We start from the raw sequence: 21,692 nt of genomic DNA on the forward strand, positions 1-21,692 counted from the left end.
ACTTGCAGAGGCGATTCCTTGGAGGTGCAGGGTAACTGAATATTCTTCGTGACTGCATCATCAATCAATGGTATAGAAGGCAGTTTAAGATTACTATCGGTAAATTCTTGTATTTCTATAGGTGATTCTGTAGAAGCAGGGGATAACGGAATGTCCCCTTGAGTAAGATTTGACTGTGATCTCATAATCACAGTCTCTTGTGAATCTTCTAATTTTTCAAGGTCTTCTTCAGTTTTTATCGAATGTCAAACAATTCTCCGGCATGGACAAACTTTTTCAAACCTTTCTCGCGCATCTGACAACGGCTCAATGAGTTTTTCACAGCCTCGTACAATCAACACATCACACCTTTGAATTATTTGATAATTTCGAGATGATTCTTTCTTCTTGGAAACTTTTATTTGCTTTACATCTTCAATTATGGAATCATACTTTGGTTTGTTATTAAAACACTACGTATTATAATTTAAATCTTCGCTAAAGAGGTTTGCGAAGAATCTTTTCTTGATTTTACTCACCAATTCGGTGCTTGCTTGCATTCTAGTATTTAAATTTATCTACGTAAAAAGAAGGAGTGGGGAAAGGAAGTGAAAGAAACAAACTTTTGAACTTTAATGATACGAAAGCCGTTAATGTGCAGATTACCTAGATACTCTGCAAATTATCTAGGTAATTTGAGAAATTGAACAATTTTTGCAGCTTTAACAGATCACCCTAGTTAATCTGCAGATTAGCTAGGTAATGTACACATTAACGGATTTCGAGCATTAGCGGTAACATATACGTTATTAAGTGTTATAAAATTTTGTTAATATTCCAGAACGAAAGAGAAAACAATTACGATGTAAGTAAAAATGTTAAAAAGTAAAAATTTTATAAAATTGTATTAAATACTTCTATTAATCTTCCTTACAGATTAACAAAAAACATGTATACATAGTTATCGTAATAATTACGATAATAATGGTATTACTTTCAGTTCGGCCTTATACTTCACCTGAAACAATTGGAATAATCATTGTCTCATTTTTTAAAATATCCGCAAAGCTTTTATTTGATGATGAAAATTAGATTGAAAATTAAAAATTAATTTAAAAAATTTTGTTTTCGTATTATTGTTTAACAATTAAAAATTATCAATGATAAGCACTCGTATTTAATACCTTTATCACATTTAAATGATGGAGAGTAAAAAATTTGTGAAAATGCTGCAATAATATAGTCCACAATTTACAAAATTTTAAAAAATAACTTTCTAAGTAACAGAAAAATTAAAAACACTTTAAGCCACCATTTCAAATGGTTCAACAACGTCGCACTATTTTTCGCCTGTTTCTGGTAAAAGAAAGCGCAGTATATTAAAGTAACGTTAAACATATACTGAAATCGCGAAAAAAGCAACAATGAAAGCGGCCAGCGAAACAATTAAACAGTTTCTGCACAGACAACTGGCAAACACGTAATGAGTTTTAAGTCTAGCAGCATCTACTTATAGACATGAAGTTGCTGTTAGCATAGTGAAATGAAATCCTTGTACGTATTCGATTAAATTTCTAAAGTTCTCAGTAAAATACCAACTCGAACGCCTTTTAGTACAAGATTTTAACTTTAACAGTTGTCTTATTCAAGGTTTTTGAGTACATCAAAAACTGTTTTAAGATGGTTGAAAAAGATATTCCAATCAAAAGCTATGAAGAGGCTGTACGAGAAGCAAGAAAGTATGGAGCAACAGATACTATTACATATTATCCATCCCTACTACTGAATGTTCCCAGAGGAGGCCCGTTTGTACAGAAGATGCAAGGGAAACCTTATAGGGAAAAGTCAGCTATTCTAGGACAGTTCTTCAATGAATCTTCAAGCAATGCAGCACCAATGGCTGGGATGCTTTGGTTGCATAGCCAACAATTTTTTACAGCAGCACTCAAAGCAATGAGTGAAGACGTTATGGCACCATTGAATAAGATTTATGAAAAGTTTACACATGGAGAAGCAGGGACAGATATGGCTCTGTTGGTTTACCAAGAGGCTGTTAATAAGTTTAGAAACTCCCTCAAAGAAGAATTAAATCATGCTGAATTCTTTGCAATTGAAGGCCACACGACCACAATCTTGAGGGTGGGTCAAGCAGTGTTAACCACCTTAACTCGCATGATAAATCTCATGATAGAACAAAGAGCAGAAAGACTTGCGACAAGTGGTGTAGCAAGGAAACCAAATCCTGCTTATATGGAAGAATACATAGAGTGGTTATCAGACACAAGCCAACATTATCTTGGAAGAACACCACTTGATAAAAGACAAGCTACATATAACAGTCAAGCAATAAGATACCCTGGTGAGGATGAAAAGAACTTTCGAGGAAGAGGGTTTTTATTGTTAGCAACAGCAATTGCTAATCAAACTCAGAAAAAGGATCCGAACTTCATAACCAATTTACCATCCACCGATGACCCCATTGTCTCAATGGCCATTTATGAAGCTAAACTTTTAGTGGCAGGTCTGGAAGGACAGGCTAAAAGTTACTTGGAATGCCTGTTACTTGGAATCTTCATTTCCTCGAAAATTCAACTATTTCATTAAATACCGTAAACAACGTTTATAGTACCTTTAACAATAAGCTAGTACTCTTTGTTAAACATAATAAAATGTCAGTCAATGTCTATGTATTTTCGTGAAATTAGAGAATTTTTAATGTAATGTAATAACTGTCCGAATTCGAGTGAAACATTATTCCTGCATTCATAGAGATATTTAGAGGAGACCAAGGCAACTTCGGCATACGGGGCAAGTTTGTCAAGCGCTTTTTTTAAAAACAAATTAAAAGGAGACTTTGGTTATAGGTTAGGCAGTTGAGTTTTATTGGTGGCTTGTTGAGTGTAGTGTTTTTATTGTTCTCCAACAAGCGTAGTTGAATTATCAAGCAAATTTTCATTTTCGTTCAATTCCATATAATATTTTTTTTCCATTTATATTGAATTGGCAGGTTTTGTTATAATTCCATGATAACGAAAGTTACTTTTCCTGTTAGAAGGATGTAACTTCAACTTATTCACGTGGCCAGATCGTGGCTTGGCATTCTGTTCTCAGGGTTGTACTTAATGTTTCGAAATCATGACTACCGGGGAAAGATCGGCAACATAAAGCAACATTAGAAGCAAAGGATAAAAATAAAAAATTCGGAACTTGCAGATCGGAACGGTTTTAGAGAATGCGGATTCGAAGTAAACTAAAAGAAAGAGGCAGAAAAGTCCTATAGAACCGGAAAATTGCATTGACATTGGAAATAAGACAGTAATTCTCTCAACAGCCATGGTTTGGGTTTTAAATCATACTACCGGAGCCAGCATTCAAGCGCGCGCAGTATTAAACTCAGGCAGTATATCAAATATTGTTACTAGAGATTTTGCAAGTTGTCTGGGTACCCCACAAGAAAGAATCGATCTCACAGTCTCCAGTATAAGTGGAAATAACCTCGGTCAAGTTTAGGCTGACTGCCACAGTAATAAACAGCAATGGATCTTTTTCTAAAAAGCTAGAGTTCTTAGTGGTGCCAAGGATCACGGATTTACTCCCTGTTTCCTCTCTACACATTAGCAAAACAGAAATTCCACGTCAGTTAGCTGATCCAAGATTTGCTACACCAGGCAAAATTGACATGCTTATTGGAGCTGAATCATTCTTTGAAGTAGTTAAGAACGATCAAATTTGTCCATCGTGCAATAATAACCTAACATTTAGCAACACAGTTTTTGGATACATTGCAACTGGATCTACAGAATCTAATAATCAAGATCAATATTGTGGACTAATATCAGAGCCAGAGTCAGTCGATAAGTGTTTACAAAGGTTCTAGCAAATAGAGACTCTAACAGAGGCTCCAAGCTTGATGAATAAATAAGAGGAGTATTGCAAAGATCATTATTGAAGAACTCACAGACGTAATGAGGACAGGAGATATATTGTGCAGACGGCAACCAAGGACATACAAAACTTGGGAGAATCAAGGAAATTAGCATTGAGGAGATTGAATCAGTTAGGAAGAGACTATCAAGGACAATCAGTTAAAGGAGTTATATCAGAATTTCATGAAGGTTGGTTAAGTTGGTTGGTTTGTTTGTTTTTTGGCACAACAGTCATGTAGGCTAAGCTGTGCCAAGGCAAAAGGTAAAAATTTTAAACATCACAGATAACAAACATAAGACATAATTAAATAAATGAGTAAATAAATAAATAAATAAATAAACAACAATAACAAATATATACAACAATATAAATGAGCAAAAACAAGGTAAATATAACTGTAAAATAAATACAGATATTTGATTAGTTATTTATTTATACATATTATTGACTTTCCAAAAGTCCACTATGTTGTCAAGATATAGCCTCTGGCCCAAAATCTCTATCAAACTTGCATTTCTGAAATGCTGTCTGCAACTGGTCAAAAGCAATGCAGTTCAAAAGTATGTATTTAACACTTACAGTACAGTTGCAGTACTGACATACCAATTCATCATCACCCTTCAAAAGGTATTGATGAGTCAGTCGAGTGTGTCCAATTCTCAAACGAGTAAGGACTACCTCAGATCTATCATACTGCCTATTGTGTGTCCAATTTTCTATCATCGGTTTGATCTCGTATAGTTTATTGTGGATTTGTGTGTTTCACATCACTTGCCATCTCTCTGTCTGTCGTTTTTTAACTACTACCTTCAAATCACCTCCTTCGATAAGCATTTCATGCTGTGAAGGACTAGCTGCCTTTGCAGTTGCATCAGCTTCTTCATTCCCTCTTATACCAACATGTCCTGGGACCCAAGAAAATTTTATAGATACCTCATAAGAAGATGGCAAATCAGATTATGAATTTTTATAACTATAGAGTGAGAACTAGGTTCACATGAGATCAAAGCCTGAAGTGCACTAACTGAGCCAGTGTAAATTACACAAACACGATGACCTTTCCTTTTTATGTGCTTTAAGGCTAAATAAATAGCATGCAACTCTGCAGAAAAGATGGAAGAATTCAATTCAATTTGTTCTGCCACAATTTCACACAGGCAGACAAAGGCTGAGCTAATTGTAATCATCAGATTTAGATCCATCTGTATAAGTAAAAATTAAATTCCTGTCACGGTGTTGAGTTTCTGCAAAGTGCTGTCTGTAGACGTAGTCTGGTGTGGATTCTTTAGGAAATTGCTTTAAGCTAAGATCAAAATTTATCACAGGAGTTGACCAAGGTGTTATACTGTAAACTTCTAGCTGTGAAATGTTGCCTGTGTTCAGATCAATCGTGCTGCTCACATTCTTCATTCTTATGGCGAATGGAGGGACACTACTTGAACGAGCTTCAAATAACCTTTTCAGCTGAGCATCTAATACTGTACAATCAACTGAAAATTTAGTAAGAGATTTTTGTTTTATATAATAAAAAAGAGACAACTGTTCTCTCCTGAGAGATAGTGGAGGTTCATAAGCATCCACATACAAATTTTGTACAGGAGAAATTCGAAAAGCACCAGTGCATAAACGCAGTGTTTAATGGTGGATTGGATCCAGCATCCAAAGAGTAGATTCTCGTGTAGAGCCATAAACAATGCAACCATAGTCCACCTTAGAGCGGACAAGGGCCCTATAAATCCTGAGCATAGAAACTTTGTCTGCTCCCCAGGATGAGCAGCATAGTACCTTTAAAAAGTTTAGAGATCTTAAACATCTACTCTTCAGGTTGCGCAAGTGTGGCAGGAATGTCAGTTTTTGGTCAAAAGAAACACCCAAAAACTTAGCTTCATTCACCATTGGAATTTTATCCCCAGTTAGGTAAATTTCCGAATCCAGGTGCAAACCACACCTTCAGCAAATGTGGATACACGATGTCTTCGCTGCATTAAATGTAAAGCCATTGGTCTTGGACCAATCATATATGCAATTTAAGGAGGTTTGCAGTTGTCTCTCAATGAAACTCATATTACTAGATCTGGCAAGAGATCAAAGAATGTTTCACACTGGGAGGGAGACAGCTATGCTGTTGATTTTGATTAGGAAGAGAGAGACGCTCAAAATAGAACCTTGAGGAACACCTTCTTCTTGTGTGAAGAGCCTAGATAAGGTGTTGCCCATCCTGACTCGGAATCTTCGATTCTGTAAAAACTTTTTTATAAAAATTGGCAAATTACCCTGCAATCCGAATTAATACAGATCACGGAGTATCCCATAATGCCAACAGCAATCATAGGCCTTCTCTATATTGAAAAACACAGACACTAAGTGCTGTCATCTAACAAACGCTTCACATATAGATGTTTCAAGGTTTACTAAGTTGTCCGTGATACTTCTGTTCCTATGAAATCCACCCTGATGAGGTGAGTAGTAGTTCTTTTCCTCTAGGAGGAACATCAGGCGTCTCTTTACCATTCTCTCAAAAAGTTTACAGAGACAACTTGTCAGAGAGATTGGTCTATAATTAGAGGGATTCTTGCGTTCTTTATCTGGCTTGGGAATAGAGATAATGATAGATAGCTTCCAAGAGTCGGGAGAAGTATGTTCTGTCCATATTCTGTTAAACAGTTTTAAAAGATTACAAAGGGAATTGTTTGACAGATTTTTAATCATGCTGTAGTGAATTTTATCTGGGTCTACAGCATTATTCCCCGAGCGAGAGATCGCTGTATGTAGTTCTATGCTGGTGAATGGCACATTACATTCCTCATTAGATGAAGAATGGAAATTTAAATATTGTTTTTCACTTTGGGCTTTATGAGCCTGAAAATTTCTTGGATACATAATATTGCTGGATGAAGAGGAAAATATCACTGATTATTGTGCCATTACTTTCCAGCATGGACAGACAGTGAGAAGCATATTTCCCATTAATTTTATGGATTTTATCCCAGACTGCTTTTGAGCTAGTGGAAGATGTTATGCTATAAACATACTTCCTCCAAGAATCCCTTTGACTTTGCCTTCTTATTCTTCTGGCATTTGCCTTCACTTTTTTAAAAGCTATCAAATTTCTAGCAGTGGGGTATCTTCTAAAAATTCCCCACGCTTTCTTTTGTGCTTTAAATGCTGCCTTGCAATTCTGGTTCCACCATGGTTTCGGATGCTTTGGATATCTAGTTGATGTTTTTCCCATTGTTTTTTCAGCTGCCTGAATAATACTGGAAGTGACAACTTCAACTGCATCATTGATATCAGCAGTATTGACCTCTTTGGCTGACATCAGTGAGGAAACTCAGTGATGTCAGCCAAAGAGGAGAATGCAGGCCAATCTGCCATTTCCAGTTTCCAGCGTGGTGGACGGGATGTTTCACAACTTTCTCTGCCTTGATATTTTAGAAATATTGGGAAATGGTTGCTAGAGAGTGGATTAGATCCAACCTCCCACATAAATGCTGGAAACAGGTTTGGACTTGCTAAGGATAGATGAATGGCAGTGAATGTTCTTGTTGGGGCATGGAAGTATCTCACTTCTCCAGTATTATATAAATATAGTTGCTGATTGCCTATGAATCTTTCAATGGCCCTGCCTCGACAGTTAATGTCGGGACTGCCCCACATAGGATTGTGACCATTGAAATCACCGAGTAACAGGAACAGAGTTGGCAGCTGTTCAACTAATGCGTCCAAATCATCCTCATTGGCTCTGACATCTGGTGGCAAGTATATATAGAACAAACTGTGACAGTTACTCCAATAGAAATTCTCACTGCCACAGCTTGTAAATCAGTAGTTATTTGTATCGTCAAGGATGGGATGTGATTTGAAACCAAGTGGTGGTGTGGCTATTTTCCACACCACCACTTGCTCGGTTGTGGCTATCATCATCCTTGCGGTAGAGATTGAATCCTTTAAAAGAAATATTTTCTCCAGGTTTTAGATGTGTTTCCTGGAGTGCCATGCAGAGAGATAAGATAGATGATGTCAAGTGTTTAATGTCAGAGAAGTTGTTGCGAAAACCACAACAGTTCCATTGGATTATTTTATAATCCATTATGTGTTTGAGGCAGCATTCTTTGAAAAAGTGTCCCTCTTCTATTTAACTGAAGATTTTCCTTTCAGAGGTGATGTCAATTGGGTCACCTCCATATTATTCTCTTCATCAGAGATATCAGAGAACTCACTCGTGGACTGAGTCTCTGATTTTTTAGATTTAGAGAGAGCTGCTTTCACTCTCCGTTTGTTTAGTGGGTTCTTACTAGCCTTTTTAGAACCCAGGTTTCTTGCAATTACCCGTTTTAGGCAGGAGGTTTTTCCTTCTGTACTCTCCTTTTCTGGCATTTGCATAGATGGGAGTATTAAACATTTTGCATGGCGAGTAAGAGATTTGCTTGGGGAGACAGAGATATTGGTTTGAACTCCACATGTCTTTGTGGATTTCAAAGCAGCTGCAAATCCCTTTTGTTTCAAAGGTGCACTTGAAGTGACCATGCACCGAGCCTCAGGGTAAAGTATGTTGTTAATCGTTTTCACTCGTTACATCTCTTTCTCTCTCGCCATGCTGGTCATTTCCGAGAGTAGGCAGGATGGGCATCTTTGCAGTTCACACAGTGTGGCGTACTTTTACATTCAGTACTGTCGTGGCGTTCAGTCCCACACTGTGCACATACGCTTTTGCCTCAGCAGGATGTTTGTGAATGTCCAAATCGCTGGCATTTGAAGCAACGCAGCGGATTTGGAATATACGGACAAACTGGTCAGTGCAGGTATCCTGCCGTAATGAAGGATGGCAATGTCGGATTGTCGAACGTGAGAATTAGATGTTTTCTGGGTATCAACTTGCTGTCTCAACAAATTGAAATGCGTCGGACAGAAATGACACTTTGGTCCAACAGGCCAATCTGAATGTCTGACTTAACTTCAGATATCACACTACATGATGAGTTCAAACTTCTGTGTGGCGTGACTGTGTGAGGTCAGCCAATTAGGGGTGAGGTGTTTTCGACAGCCGAGCAGTCATTTCTTTCGTGTGGGCGCGGAATGACTCACCGAGACAGGTTTACCATATAAAACCGTTTAATAATATACATAAATCATTCTTACAACAATCTAATGCGGGCAAGAGCTTATCCCATGATGGGTTTCTGTCACAGTTACTACTAATCGGATAGTTCGAATGTTCAATTGGTCCCTGGGAAGCTTTCGGCACTGTGGACGCAGAGACCGATGGCTCTGGGGCACGCACCAACACTTGTAGCGATGTCCTCGGTTGACAAGTCGAACCTCGACGATTCTGGACGTGACCTCGGCGATCCTAGAGTGGACAGGTTGGCGAAACCAGTTCCTAGGTTGTCGGAAGAGCCTTCGTTGCGTCTTGCGTCTCGGTCGGGAGCACCAAATCCCGACAGGTGAGCTCTATACACCAAAACCAAAGACTCCGTAAAGTTCCCGAAAACGCGGTTTTATCAATTTTTCTACCGCGGTCGCCTCTCCATTGGTCTCTCCTCGTCACATGGTGACAATTCGAAACCCCAGGAAGGGCGCGGGAGAGGTCAACGTCGTGTCGGAACACGACTCCTCTCCAACCTCATTTTCCTCGACTTTACTCTATCTATTGTTTAAAATCTTTTAACAAGACAAAAGGTTCATTGTTTAAATCCGATCTTTAAGTTCGCTCTTTCGCATTACGAAACTTGACTCATTTAAAAAGTCGTTAATGGCCTGCTTTCGGACCGTTTGGGTCCTCACAACTGATATTCCAATGTCTCCAAGATTCTTCATTGTCGAAAGCTTTGTTATTTGTTGAGGAGAGGCTGTTTCCACTAGTAGGTCCCCTGACCTCAATTTTTGTATGTTTTTTGGTGCCCGGTGGTTGATTCAAAAGCTATTTGAATCAAAAAAAAAGAACACTTAGTGAGGGGTTTTTCTCCAGTTGTGTGCACTATTAAGTAAACAGGTTGGCTGGAGGTCTTTTCTTTTGTCTTAAATATTGTTGCTGTGTTGGGATGTTTTGAATTTTTGGGTCCATGATTAAAGTTTAATTATTCAGCTCCCAGTGACCCCACCCACCATGGGGCCCAACAAGGGGATACCGTAACATGGGAGATTCCCATAGACTGTCACACCAGGGTTTCCCAGGAGCTATACCATCACAATACAGTCGAGAAGAGCACATCTTGTGTGACGTGTCCGCCCGGTCTGCATCGATCAGTTGACTCCAGGCCAAGGACAAGAATGACTCAATGACCAGCCGATTGACTCAAACGAAGCCTGATTTGAGCCTCCCGTTTATCCGAAGCAGGGGCCAAAGCAGTGTGTTGGGAGACGTTATGTTGCCCCTCAACTACCAAAATCCCCCTTTCCGGCATACAGGGCACCACGCACGGCAAACACGTGGGTGGGCGTTCAGATCCCAGGGATGGTAAAGAGAAATTTCTAAACCATCTCTGGGAGGTCCTCTCACCATGGACAGGACCCACATAGAGCGGAATAAAATTTGGAATAGGGTAAAGTCATCTAAATACTTTTCCATCATATTGGATTGTACTCCTGATATCAGTTGCATTAAATAGTTATCTTTAACTTTGTATTTTGTTGACACTAAAATAAAGTCCAATTGCGTGAGTGTTTCATTGCTTACAAGCCGGTAAGTGCTCTTCAGAAGCTACACTCACTTGCCTCTTTCTTGATGATAATGTGCAAGAGCTTGAGTTGAATATGAACGATTGTCAAGGCCAAGGATATGATAATGGATTGAATATGGTAGGAATAAACAAAGATGTCCAAAGCAAAATTCTGAACCAATATCCATAAGCATTTTTTAATCCATGTGGCTGTCATTGCTTAAATTTGGTAATAGCAGATGCCGCCAAAATATCTGTTAAATCGGTTTCTTGTTCGGATTTCTTCAAAGACTGTTTGTTCTATTCTCTGCATCAACAAAGCGATGGGAAGTGATATCCAAGCACATAGATGGACTACTGCTGAAAAAAGTTTGTGGAACTCATTGGGAGAGTAGAGTTTCTAGCCTCGCTGCAGTTCGTTATCACTGTTCACTTCGTGACGCCCTTCTGGATCTTCATGAAGAAATGAATGACCCAGTTGCAGCATCAGAGGCCTTGTCCCTGATTCAGATCATGGAGAAATTTGAGTTTATAGTAACAATAGTGGTTTGTTATGATATATTATTTCAAGTAAACATTGTAAGCAAGGCTATGCAGTCTGAAACTATGGATTTACCAAATGCTACACAATTGCTGAAGAACTGCTATGAATTTGTAAAAGGTTGGTTGGTTTTGGTTTTTTGGCACAAGAGCCATATAGGCTAAGCTGCGCCATAACAAATGGTAAATAATTATAAACATCACAAATAACAAACATATGACAAAAACAAATAAATAAATAAATAAACAACAGCAACAAAAAAACAAATATATACATATTAATAACAAACAAGAACGAACAAAAAGCTAAAAGATAAATAAATAGATAATTAAATAGGTAAATAAATAAATAAATAATTAAATTTCTTTACACAAATTATTGACTTTTAAAAAGTCTAATATATCATAAAAATTGGGCCTCTGACCCAGAATCTGTTTAAAATTTGCATTTCCAAAATGCTGCCTACGCCTGGTCTCAAAAACAGAGCAATCGAGCAGTATGTGTTTTACAGTAAGAGGACAGTTGCAATACTGGCATACTGGCTGCTCGTCACCCTTCAAAAGGTATTGATGAGTCAACCGAGTATGTCCAATTCTCAAACGAGTAATAATAACTTCAGATCTCCTGTTATAAAATTTCTTGTGTGTCCAATTTTCTATCGTAGGTTTGATCTCATGCAGTTTATTGTGGACTTGTGCGTTCCACATATTTTGCCATCTCTCTGCTAGTCGTTTTTTAATGACTAGCTTGAAATCACCTCCTTCAATACGCATTGTGTGCTGTGGAGGACTAGCTGATTTTGCAGCTGCATCTGCTTCTTCATTTCCTCTTATACCAACATGGCCTGGGACCCAACAAAATTTTATAGAGAAATTCCTTGCAAGAAGATGGCTAAACAATTTACGAATTTTAATCACTATAGAGTGAGAACTAGGTTCACACGAGATCAAAGCCTGAAGTGCACTAACTGAGTCAGTGTAAATAACACAGCGACAATGACCTTTTCTGATTACATAGTTTAAGGCTAAGTGGATAGCATGCAGCTCTGCAGTAAAAATAGATGAATTCGATGAAATTTGCTCTGCCACAATTTCATCCTGGCAGACAAAGGCTGAGCCAACATAATCATCCGATTTAGAACCGTCAGTGTAAATGGGAATTAAATACCTATCATTGTGTTGGATTTCTGCAAAGTGCTGTTTATAGACATAGTCTGGAGTTGATTCCTTAGGAAACTGCTTTAAGCTAAAGTCAACATTTATCACAGGAGTAGACCAGGGTGGCGTACTATCAATCTCGGCCTGTGAAACGTTGCTTATGTTCAGGTCGATCGTGCTGCTTACATTCTCCATTCTTATGACGAACGTAGGGACACTGCTTGGGCGAGCTTCAAATAACCTTTTCAGCTGAGTATCTGATACTGTACAATCAACTGAAGGTTTAGTATAAGATTTCTGTTTTAGATAATAAAAAAGAGACAACTGTTCTCTCCTGAGTGACAGTGGAGGCTCATAAGCATCCACGTACAAACTTTGGACGGGGGAAGTTCGGAATGCACCAGTGCACAAACGCAAAGCTTGATGATGGATTGGATCCAGCATCCGAAGAGTAGATTCTCGCGCAGAGCCATAAACAATGCACCCATAGTCCAGCTTAGAGCGAACAAGGGCCCTATAAATCCTGAGCATAGAAACTTTGTCTGCTCCCCAGGATGAGCAGCTTAATACCTTTATAAGGTTGAGAGATTTTAAACATCTACTCTTCAGGTTGCGCAAGTGTGGCAAAAATGTCAGTTTTTGGTCAAAACAAACACCCAAAAACTTAGCCTCATTCACAATTGGGATTTTAACCCCATTTAAATATATTTCAGGATCCAGGTGCAAACCACGCCTTCGGCAGAAGTGGATGCACGAGGTCTTCTCTATGTTGAAACTAAAACCATTAATCTTGGACCAATTGTCTATTCGATTTAGGGAGGTTTGCAGTTGTCTCTCAATGAAACTCATGTTGCTAGACTGGCAGGAGATCTGAAAGTCATCCACATACAAAGAGTGTTTCACACTGGGAGGAAGACACTTAGCTATGCTATTAATTTTAATTAGGAACAGAGTCACACTCAAAATACATCCTTGAGGAACACCTTCTTCTTGGACAAAAGACCTAGATAGAGTGTTGCCCATCCTGACTTGGAATCTTCGATTCTGCAAAAAGTTTTTTATAAAAATTGGCAAATTACCCCGCAATCCGAATTCATGTAGATCACGAAGTATTCCGTAACGCCAGCAGCGATCATAGGCCTTCTCTATATCAAAGAATACAGACACTAAGTGTTGTCGTCTAACAAACGCTTCGCGTATGGATGTTTCAAGTTTTCCTAGATTATCCGTGGTACTTCTGTTCCTACGAAATCCACTCTGATGTGGTGAAAAGTAGTTCTTTTCCTCTAAGAGATCTCTAAGAGTCTGTTTATCCTCTAAGAGTCTGTTCCTCTAAGAGTCTGTTTATCCTCTAAGAGTCTGTTCCTCTAAGAGTCTGTTTATCATCCTCTCAAAAAGTTTACACAGGCAACTTGTCAGAGAGATTGGTCTGTAATTAGAGGGATTCTTTCGGTCTTTACCAGGTTTTGGAATAGGGATAATAATTGATAATCTCCAAGAGTCAGGGAAATTATTTTCTGTCCATATTCTGTTAAACAGGTGCAAGAGATTAGAAAGGGAACTGTTTGACAGATTTTTAATCATGCTGTAGTGGATTTTATCTGGGCCTACAGCACTATTCCTCGAGCGAGAGAGCGCTGTTTGTAATTCAATTCTAGTGAATGGCACATTATATTCCTCATTAGATAAGGAATGAAAGTTTAAACACTGTTTTTCTCTTTGGGCTTTATAAGCCTGAAAATTTCTTGAATACATAATATTGCTAGATGAAGTAGAAAACGTTTCACCCAACGTATCAGCAATACCCTGTATATTGCTGATTATTGTGCCATTATTTTCCAGCATGGACAGAGAGTGAGAAGCATATTTCCCATTGATTTTATGAATTTTATCCCAGACTGCTTTTGAGCTAGTGGAAGATGTTATGCTAGAAACATACTTCCTCCAAGAATCCCTTTGGCTTTGCCTTCTTATTCTTCTGGCATTTGCCTTCGCTTTTTTAAAAGCTATCAAATTTCTAGCAGTGGGGTATCTTCTAAAAATTCCCCATGCTTTCTTTTGTGCTTTAAATGCTGCCTCGCAATTCGGATTCCACCATGGTTTCGGATGCTTTGGATATCTAGTTGATGTTTTCCCCATTGTTTTTTCCGCTGCCTGAATAATAGTAGAAGTGACAACTTCAACTGCATCATTGATATCAGCAGTATTGGCCATTTCCTCAGTGATGTTAGCCATAGAGGAGAATGCAGGCCAATCTGCCGTTTCCAGTTTCCAGCGTGGTGGACGGGCTGTTTCACAGCTTTCTCTGCCTCGATATTTTAGAAATATTGGGAAGTGGTCGCTAGAGAGTGGATTAGATCCAACCTCCCATGTAAATGCTGAAAACAGGTTTGGACTTGCTAATGATAGATCAATGGCAGTGAATGTTCTTGTTGGGGCATGGAAGTATGTCACTTCTCCTGTATTAAATAAATATAACTGCTGATTGCCTATGAACCTTTCAATGGTCCTGCCTCGACGGTTAATGTCGGGACTGCCCCACATTGGATTGTGACCATTGAAATCACCTAGTAAAACAAATGGAGTAGGCAACTGTTCAACCAAAGCATCCAATTCATCTTCGTTGACTCTGACATCTGGTGGCAAGTATATAGAACAAACCGTGACAGTTACTCCAATAGAAATTCTGACTGCCACAGCTTGCAGCTCTGTTGTTATTTGTACCGGCAAGGATGGGGTGCGGTTGGAAACCAGAATAGCCACACCACCACTTGCACGGTTGTGGCTATCATCATCCTTGCGGTAGAGATCAAATCCTTTTAAAGTAATTCCCTCTCTAGGTTTCAGATGAGTCTCCTGGAGTGCCACGCAGAGAGATGAGGTAGATGATGTCAAGTGTTTAATGTCAGAGAAGTTGTTGCGAAAACCACGACAGTTCCATTGGATTATTTTATAATCCATTATGTGTTTGAGGCAGCATTCTTAGAAAAAGTGTCCCTCTTCAGTTTAACTGATGATTTTCCTTTTGGAGGTGACGTTGGTTGGGTTACCTCCATATTATTCTCTTCATCAGAGATATCAGAGAACTCACTCATGGACTGAGCCTCTGATTTTTTAGATTTAGAGAGAGCTGCTTTCACTCTCTGTTTGTTTAGTGGGTTCTTATTAGCCTTTTTAGAACCCAGGTTTCTTGTAATTACCCCTGTTTTAGGCAGGGGTGTTTTTCCTTTTGTGATCTCCTTTTCTGGTGTTTGTGTAGACGGGAGTATTAAACATTTCGCATGGCGAGTAAGAGATTCGCTTGGGGAGACAGAGATATCAGTTTGAACCCCACATGACATTGTGGATTTCAACACAGAAGCAAATGTTTTCTGTTTCACTACTGTGCTTTGAGTGACCATTCGCCGAGCCTCCGGGTATGGTATGTTGTTAATGGTTTTTACTCGCTGGATTTCTTTCTCTCTCTGCCATGCTAGGCATTTTCGAGAGTAGGCAGGATGGGCATCTTTGCAATTCACACAGCACGGAGTAGTGGTACACTCAGTACTCTCGTGACCTTCAGTTCCGCACTGTGCGCATATGCTTTTCCCTCGGCACGATGTTTGTGAATGTCCAAATCGCTGGCATTTAAAGCAACGCAGCGGATTTGGAACATATGGGCGAACTGGGCAGCGCAGATAACCTGCTGTAATAACAGATGGCAAAGTCGGTTTATTAAATGTCAAAATAAGGTGTTTGGTGGGAATCAACTTGCCATCTCGACGAATGGAAATGCGTCGGACAGCAGTGACACCTTGGTCTGAAAGGCCAATCTGAATATCTGATTCATCTTCAGATATCAGATCGATCTCAGATATTACCCCACGTGATGAGTTTAGGCTCACATGTGGGGTGACAGTGACTTCCATTTCTCCTAGGGTCTTTGTTTCCAGAAGTTTTGCCGATTGTTGTGGGGAAGCTGTTTCCACCAGTAAATCTCCAGATCTTAATTTTTGTATTTTTTTCAACTGTCCTATGGTCGATTCAAACAATTTTTGAATCAAGAAAGGAGAAGCTTTAGCCAAGGGTTTTTCTCCGGTTGCGTGCACTACTAAGAACGCTGGATTAGTGGAGATTTTTTTGTTTGTTTTTGTTGTTGGTGCACAAGAACTTTTTGAATTTTTTGAATCCATAATTACAGAAAAAATTCAGCTCCTAGTGACCCCACCCACCATGGGGCCCAACAAGGGGATGCCGTCACATGGAGTACTTCCATAGACCGTCACACCAGGGTTTCCCAGGAGCTATACCCTCACAATGCAGTCAAGAAGAGCACATCTAGACTGACATGTCCGCCCGGTCTGCATCGATCGGTTGACTCCAAGCCGAGGTCAAGAATGACTCAACGACCAGCCGATTGACTCAAACGGAGCCTGATTTGAGCCTCCCGTTTATCCGAAGCAGGGGCCAAAGCAGTGTGTTGGGGACGTTATGTTGCCCCTCAACTACCAGGATCCCCCTTTCCGGCATACGGGACACCACGCACGGCAAACACGTGGGTGGGCGTTCAGATCCCAGGGATGGGATCTGAACGCCCACCCACGTGTTTCTAAAGAGGAGTTAAAGAGGAGGTTCTAAACCACGTTAAAGAGGAGTTTCTAAACCATCTCTGGGAGGTCCCCTCACCACGGACAGGAACCCACATCGAGGGGAAATTTGTAAAAGATTACCAGTGTTATTCATCTGCTGTGATAACAGCTAGGAAAATTGCATTTCAGGCTGCACTTTAAATTTTGCTGACCGTACCTATAACTGTTGCTAAAGGAGAACAAAGTTTCAGTAAATTGAAACTTATTTATCTTCAACTATCTGTCAGGATAGACTGTCAAATCTAGTAATTTTATCTATCAAAAATAGTATTGCCCAGGAATTAAATTATTCTGAATTAATAACAACATTTGCAAGCACGAAAGCAAGGAAGGTGGCAATGTAGGCTTTTTATTTTATTTTATTTTTCTTAAATTGCTTCAATTTTAAATTAATTTACGATGTAAATTTGTCTTTTGTGTGATGTGAGCATTGTCTGTGCCATAGCAATTTAAATAAATATTGTTATGAATATTGCCTTATGAAAAAAATTAAATAAATATTGCTTTGTAAAAGAAATATTGTTTTTTTTTTCACTGTTATTGTTCGTCATCCATACTAGTACTATGCTATTGATTTTACAGAAGAGTGAGCTGGGTTGTGAGAATATATAACATGATCTTGATATGTGTGCTATATCTCCATAACCTAAAATTAAGAGATTCCATCGACGGAGGAAAGGAAAAAAACGTCAACAGCTTGCGATACATCTGAATTAACAAAGGTCAAGTTAATTCTCCATTTACTGTTGTTATCGTTTTTCATCCATAGTATTACTAATAGTTTTACTATACTAATCTTTCAACGGTCTGAGTTATTAATGTGAAAAATGTACGTTATCAGTTTCATCTCTTCAGGGGGCACCACAATGAGATATCGCACACCCTGAAAACCTGGCTAGGGCTGCCACTGCCTGGAGTGCAACACAGAGAGATAAAGTAGATGATGTTAAATGCTTATAACCAGAGAAGTTGTTGCAAAAATCACGACAGTTCAATTGAATTATTTTATAATTCATTGTGTTTGAGGCAGCATTCTTTGCAAAAGTGCCCTTCTTCAATTTCACTGGTGATTTTCCTTTTGGAGGTGAGGTTGGCTGGGTCACCTCCATATTATTTTCTTCATCAGAGAGATCAGAAAACTTACTCATAGACTGAGCCTCTAATTGATGATTTAGAGAGGGCTGCTTTCAATTTTTGTTTGTTCATTGAATTCTTATTAGCCTTTTTAGAACTAATATTTCTAGTTGTTACTCCTGTTTTGGGTAAGGGAGTTTTTGTCTTCATACTCTCCTTTTCTTCTGTTTCTTGAATTAGTGAACATTTAGCATGGCGAGTGAGAGATTCATTTGGAGAAACAGAAATATCTGTTTGAACTGCACGTGTCTTTGTGGATTTTAAAACAGCAGCAAATGTCTTCTGTTTCAGTGGTGCACTTGAACAAGCATATAGGTAAAGTAAATTGTTGACAATTTTCACCGGTGAATCTCTTTCTCTCTCTCCCATGCAGGTCATTTCCAGGAGTAGGCAGGGTGGGCGTCTTTGCAGTTTACACAGCATGGAGTATTGGTACACTCAGTACTCTGATGACCTTCAATTCCACACTGTGCACATTCACTCTTCCTTTGGCTGAATGCCTGTGAATGTCCAAATCGCTGGCATTCGAAGCAGTGAAGCAGATTTGGAACATATGGGTGAACCAGACAGCGCAAATATCCTACTATGAGAAAAGATGGCAATGTTGGTTTATCAAATGTCATGATTAGATGTTTAGTAGGAATTAACTTGTCATCTTGACGAATTGAGATGCGTCAGACAGCAGTGACACCTTGATCTGAAAGGCTGAGCTGAACATCTGATTCTTCTTCAGACATCAGATCAATCTCAGATATCACACCACGCGATGAGCTTAGACTTCTATGTGGTGTGAAAGTGACTTGCATTTCTTCCAAGGTCTTGGTTGCCAAAGTTTTGTTGACTGTTCTGGTGAGGCTGTTTCTATGAGCAGGTTCCCCTGATCTCAACTTCTGTATTTTTTTTAGATGCCCAATGGTGGATTCAAATAGCTTTTGAATCAAAAAACGGGAGCATTTTGACAGTGTTTTTTCTTCAGTAGCATGCACTATCAAGTAGGATGGAAAACTGGAAATGTTTTCATTAGTTGTTTTTGGCTTGTCTCCATTTTGTGTTTTTTAGGGTCCATATTGATAAATAATTTTTCAGCTCTTAGTGACCCTACCCACCATGGGGCCCAACAAGGAGATGCTATCATGGGAGATTCCCATAGACTGTCACACCAGGGTTTCCCAGGAGCTATATCATCACAATGCAGTCGAGAAAAGCATATCTTGTCTGATATGACAAAATTGTCAAGCAGGGACACGTCTGCCTGGTTTGCATCGATCGGTTGACTCCAGGCTGAGGTCAGGAATGACTCAACAACCAGTGATTCACTCAAATGGAGCCTGATTTGATCGTCCCATTTATCGAAAGCAAGGGCCAAAACAGTGTGTTGGGGACATTATTTTGCCCCTCAACTACCAGGATCCCCTTTTCTGGCATACAACCCACCACACATGGCAAACACATGGGTGGGAATTCAGATCTCAGGGATGGTAAATAAGAGTTACTAAACCATCTTTAATGCACTTAGTGCTTTCAAACATGTGGCAAAGTTCACGACACAAGAATAACTTTCAATTTTCATCTTGTATCGAAGATAGAGTACATATTATAGATTTTACTGTAAGATTTTAACATATCATAATAATTTATGGTTCTACGAAAAATTTTTATGTAAGTTAATGTACTATTTTTACTCAACAAATATTTTAAAAACAAATATCTACGAATACACACTTGGAAAGAATTTCATATATCCTTTGAGTCTTAAACAGCCCAAAATTTCTCACAGCACTGTACGAAATTATTAGTGCATTATTTACTTGAAGAGCTACAATCCATAAAAGCTCTTTAGTCCGACACATGAAAATAAAACATAATAGAGAAATGATCATGGTAGGTAATATTTTTAGAAAGTTAAATTATTAATAAAAGTATTTTAATAAAATTTTAAATCTTTATTATGAAATTCAAATGAAAACAGCATTTATATTGACATAGAAATAAAAAGTGATTATATTGTAACTGCAGTATTTTTATTTTAGTATTGATTATAATAATTATAAAACTGACTAATCAAAATGGACCATATTTTATTCAGTTATCTTATGGAGAAATGTGAAAATTTTTAACTTAGTTCATGCCCAGCCAACCCGCGGCCCATCACGTTAAATTGTGTGGCCTACTAAGTGATATTATATATCTATTAAAACTTTTGTTTCCCCATTATGTGTATACCAAAACAATTAAATAAAGGAAAATTTGCATGTGTCATTGTTATAATGCACAAGTGCAAGTACAAACTCTTGGTATAACAAAATCTTATTCATTTTGTATTTGTTTTACTTTTTTAAAAGTATGTTTGCCTAAATTGTTGCCCACCATAATGTTACGCATGATCAAAGTGGCCTGCAAAACAATTTCGGTTGGCCAGGCCTGACTTAGCTATTTAATATAAAATAAAATTTATTATTATTTACAGTTTTTAAAATATTTATTAAAAACACTCAAGATATCACATTATCGCATAATGTTTTTTGTTTTCATTATAAAATAAGTTTTGAAGAAATTTGAACAAAAAAACATAACTTTGGAAGGATTTTGTTAGATAAACATTGATAAATTCAATATAAAATTATTATTTAATTATTAGACATATATTTCATAAAATGGCATGTTAACTATACTATTAAAGAGACCACACACTGAACATAAATGTATTCATGATGACAAAAAGTAATGTTATATCTTAGATTTATAGGAGTATATTTTTTTTTGTTATCTACAGGTAAATATCATAAGTTATATCATTATAATACATTACTAATTTCATGACAGAGTCCTTTACCCATTATATTGGGCTGAAATTTGGAATAATTGTAGTCTTATAAAGGCCCAATATCCTTTCTTAATTTCGAGAACGAAGTTGGAAAGATGAAAGCGGAGACCAGATATGGAGAACTTGGGGGCTGGAGGCCCAAATTAAATATACACAAACTTCCAAGAAAAACCAAAATTTCGTTAACTCAATTCGAAATTTTCCCACGAACGTAAATAGATAACCAGGATGACTCTATGTCCGAGAGGAAAAGTATGATGTACAGGGACAAGCCGTACTAACTTCAAATGGAAAGGATATATTTTAAATTAAATAAATTACAAATATGATTTAAGATTGCAGACCGGCATTGTGATGATATCACAATAAATATTTGCTCATATGTTGAACACTTTCCATCCTCACAACATTAAAAAATTTATCCTTTTCAAATTGACAATATTTTGATGGCATCTCGAATAATAATTGCAAGATATATTGGCAGATACTCAAGATATATTCAACTAACATTATCCATCAGTCAAACAGTATTATTTTGCTTCTATAATCAAAGATATTTAATCATAGAATAGTCCTTTCCTTGTGTTTAATATGTCTAGAAATTCGCAGAAAAAACTAATAAGGTCCAAATAGCTAATAAATTTAAACGCACAATACAATAAAAAAATGACAATTGCATGTTTAAACATAATTCCAATCGTTAGTTTATTGAAATATCACAGAACCATTCACTCACCATCAATATTTTGTTTGTAGATTTAACATAAAGTTGCTCTCTTAAACACTTCTAATTTCCAATTTTCTTCTTACAATAAGTATTATTTGCAAACAGTTATAAACTGA

The 21,692-nt window shown here is 38.0% G+C and overlaps 1 protein-coding gene across 1 annotated transcript; it reads right to left on the minus strand.

Annotated features, from left to right (window-relative positions):
- Nucleotides 1-15,223: 15,223 nt before the first annotated feature.
- LOC111630524 lies at nt 15,224-16,435 on the minus strand. The gene has a single exon (XM_023374640.1). It carries the CDS (start codon nt 16,433-16,435, stop codon nt 15,224-15,226), a length of 1,212 nt encoding a protein of 403 aa, XP_023230408.1.
- Nucleotides 16,436-21,692: the final 5,257 nt, after the last annotated feature.

The sequence above is a fragment of the Centruroides sculpturatus genome, unplaced genomic scaffold (assembly GCF_000671375.1).
Source record: "Centruroides sculpturatus isolate CEXI.00-Female unplaced genomic scaffold, Cexi_2.0 scaffold587, whole genome shotgun sequence".
NCBI classification, from domain to species: Eukaryota; Metazoa; Arthropoda; class Arachnida; order Scorpiones; family Buthidae; genus Centruroides; species Centruroides sculpturatus.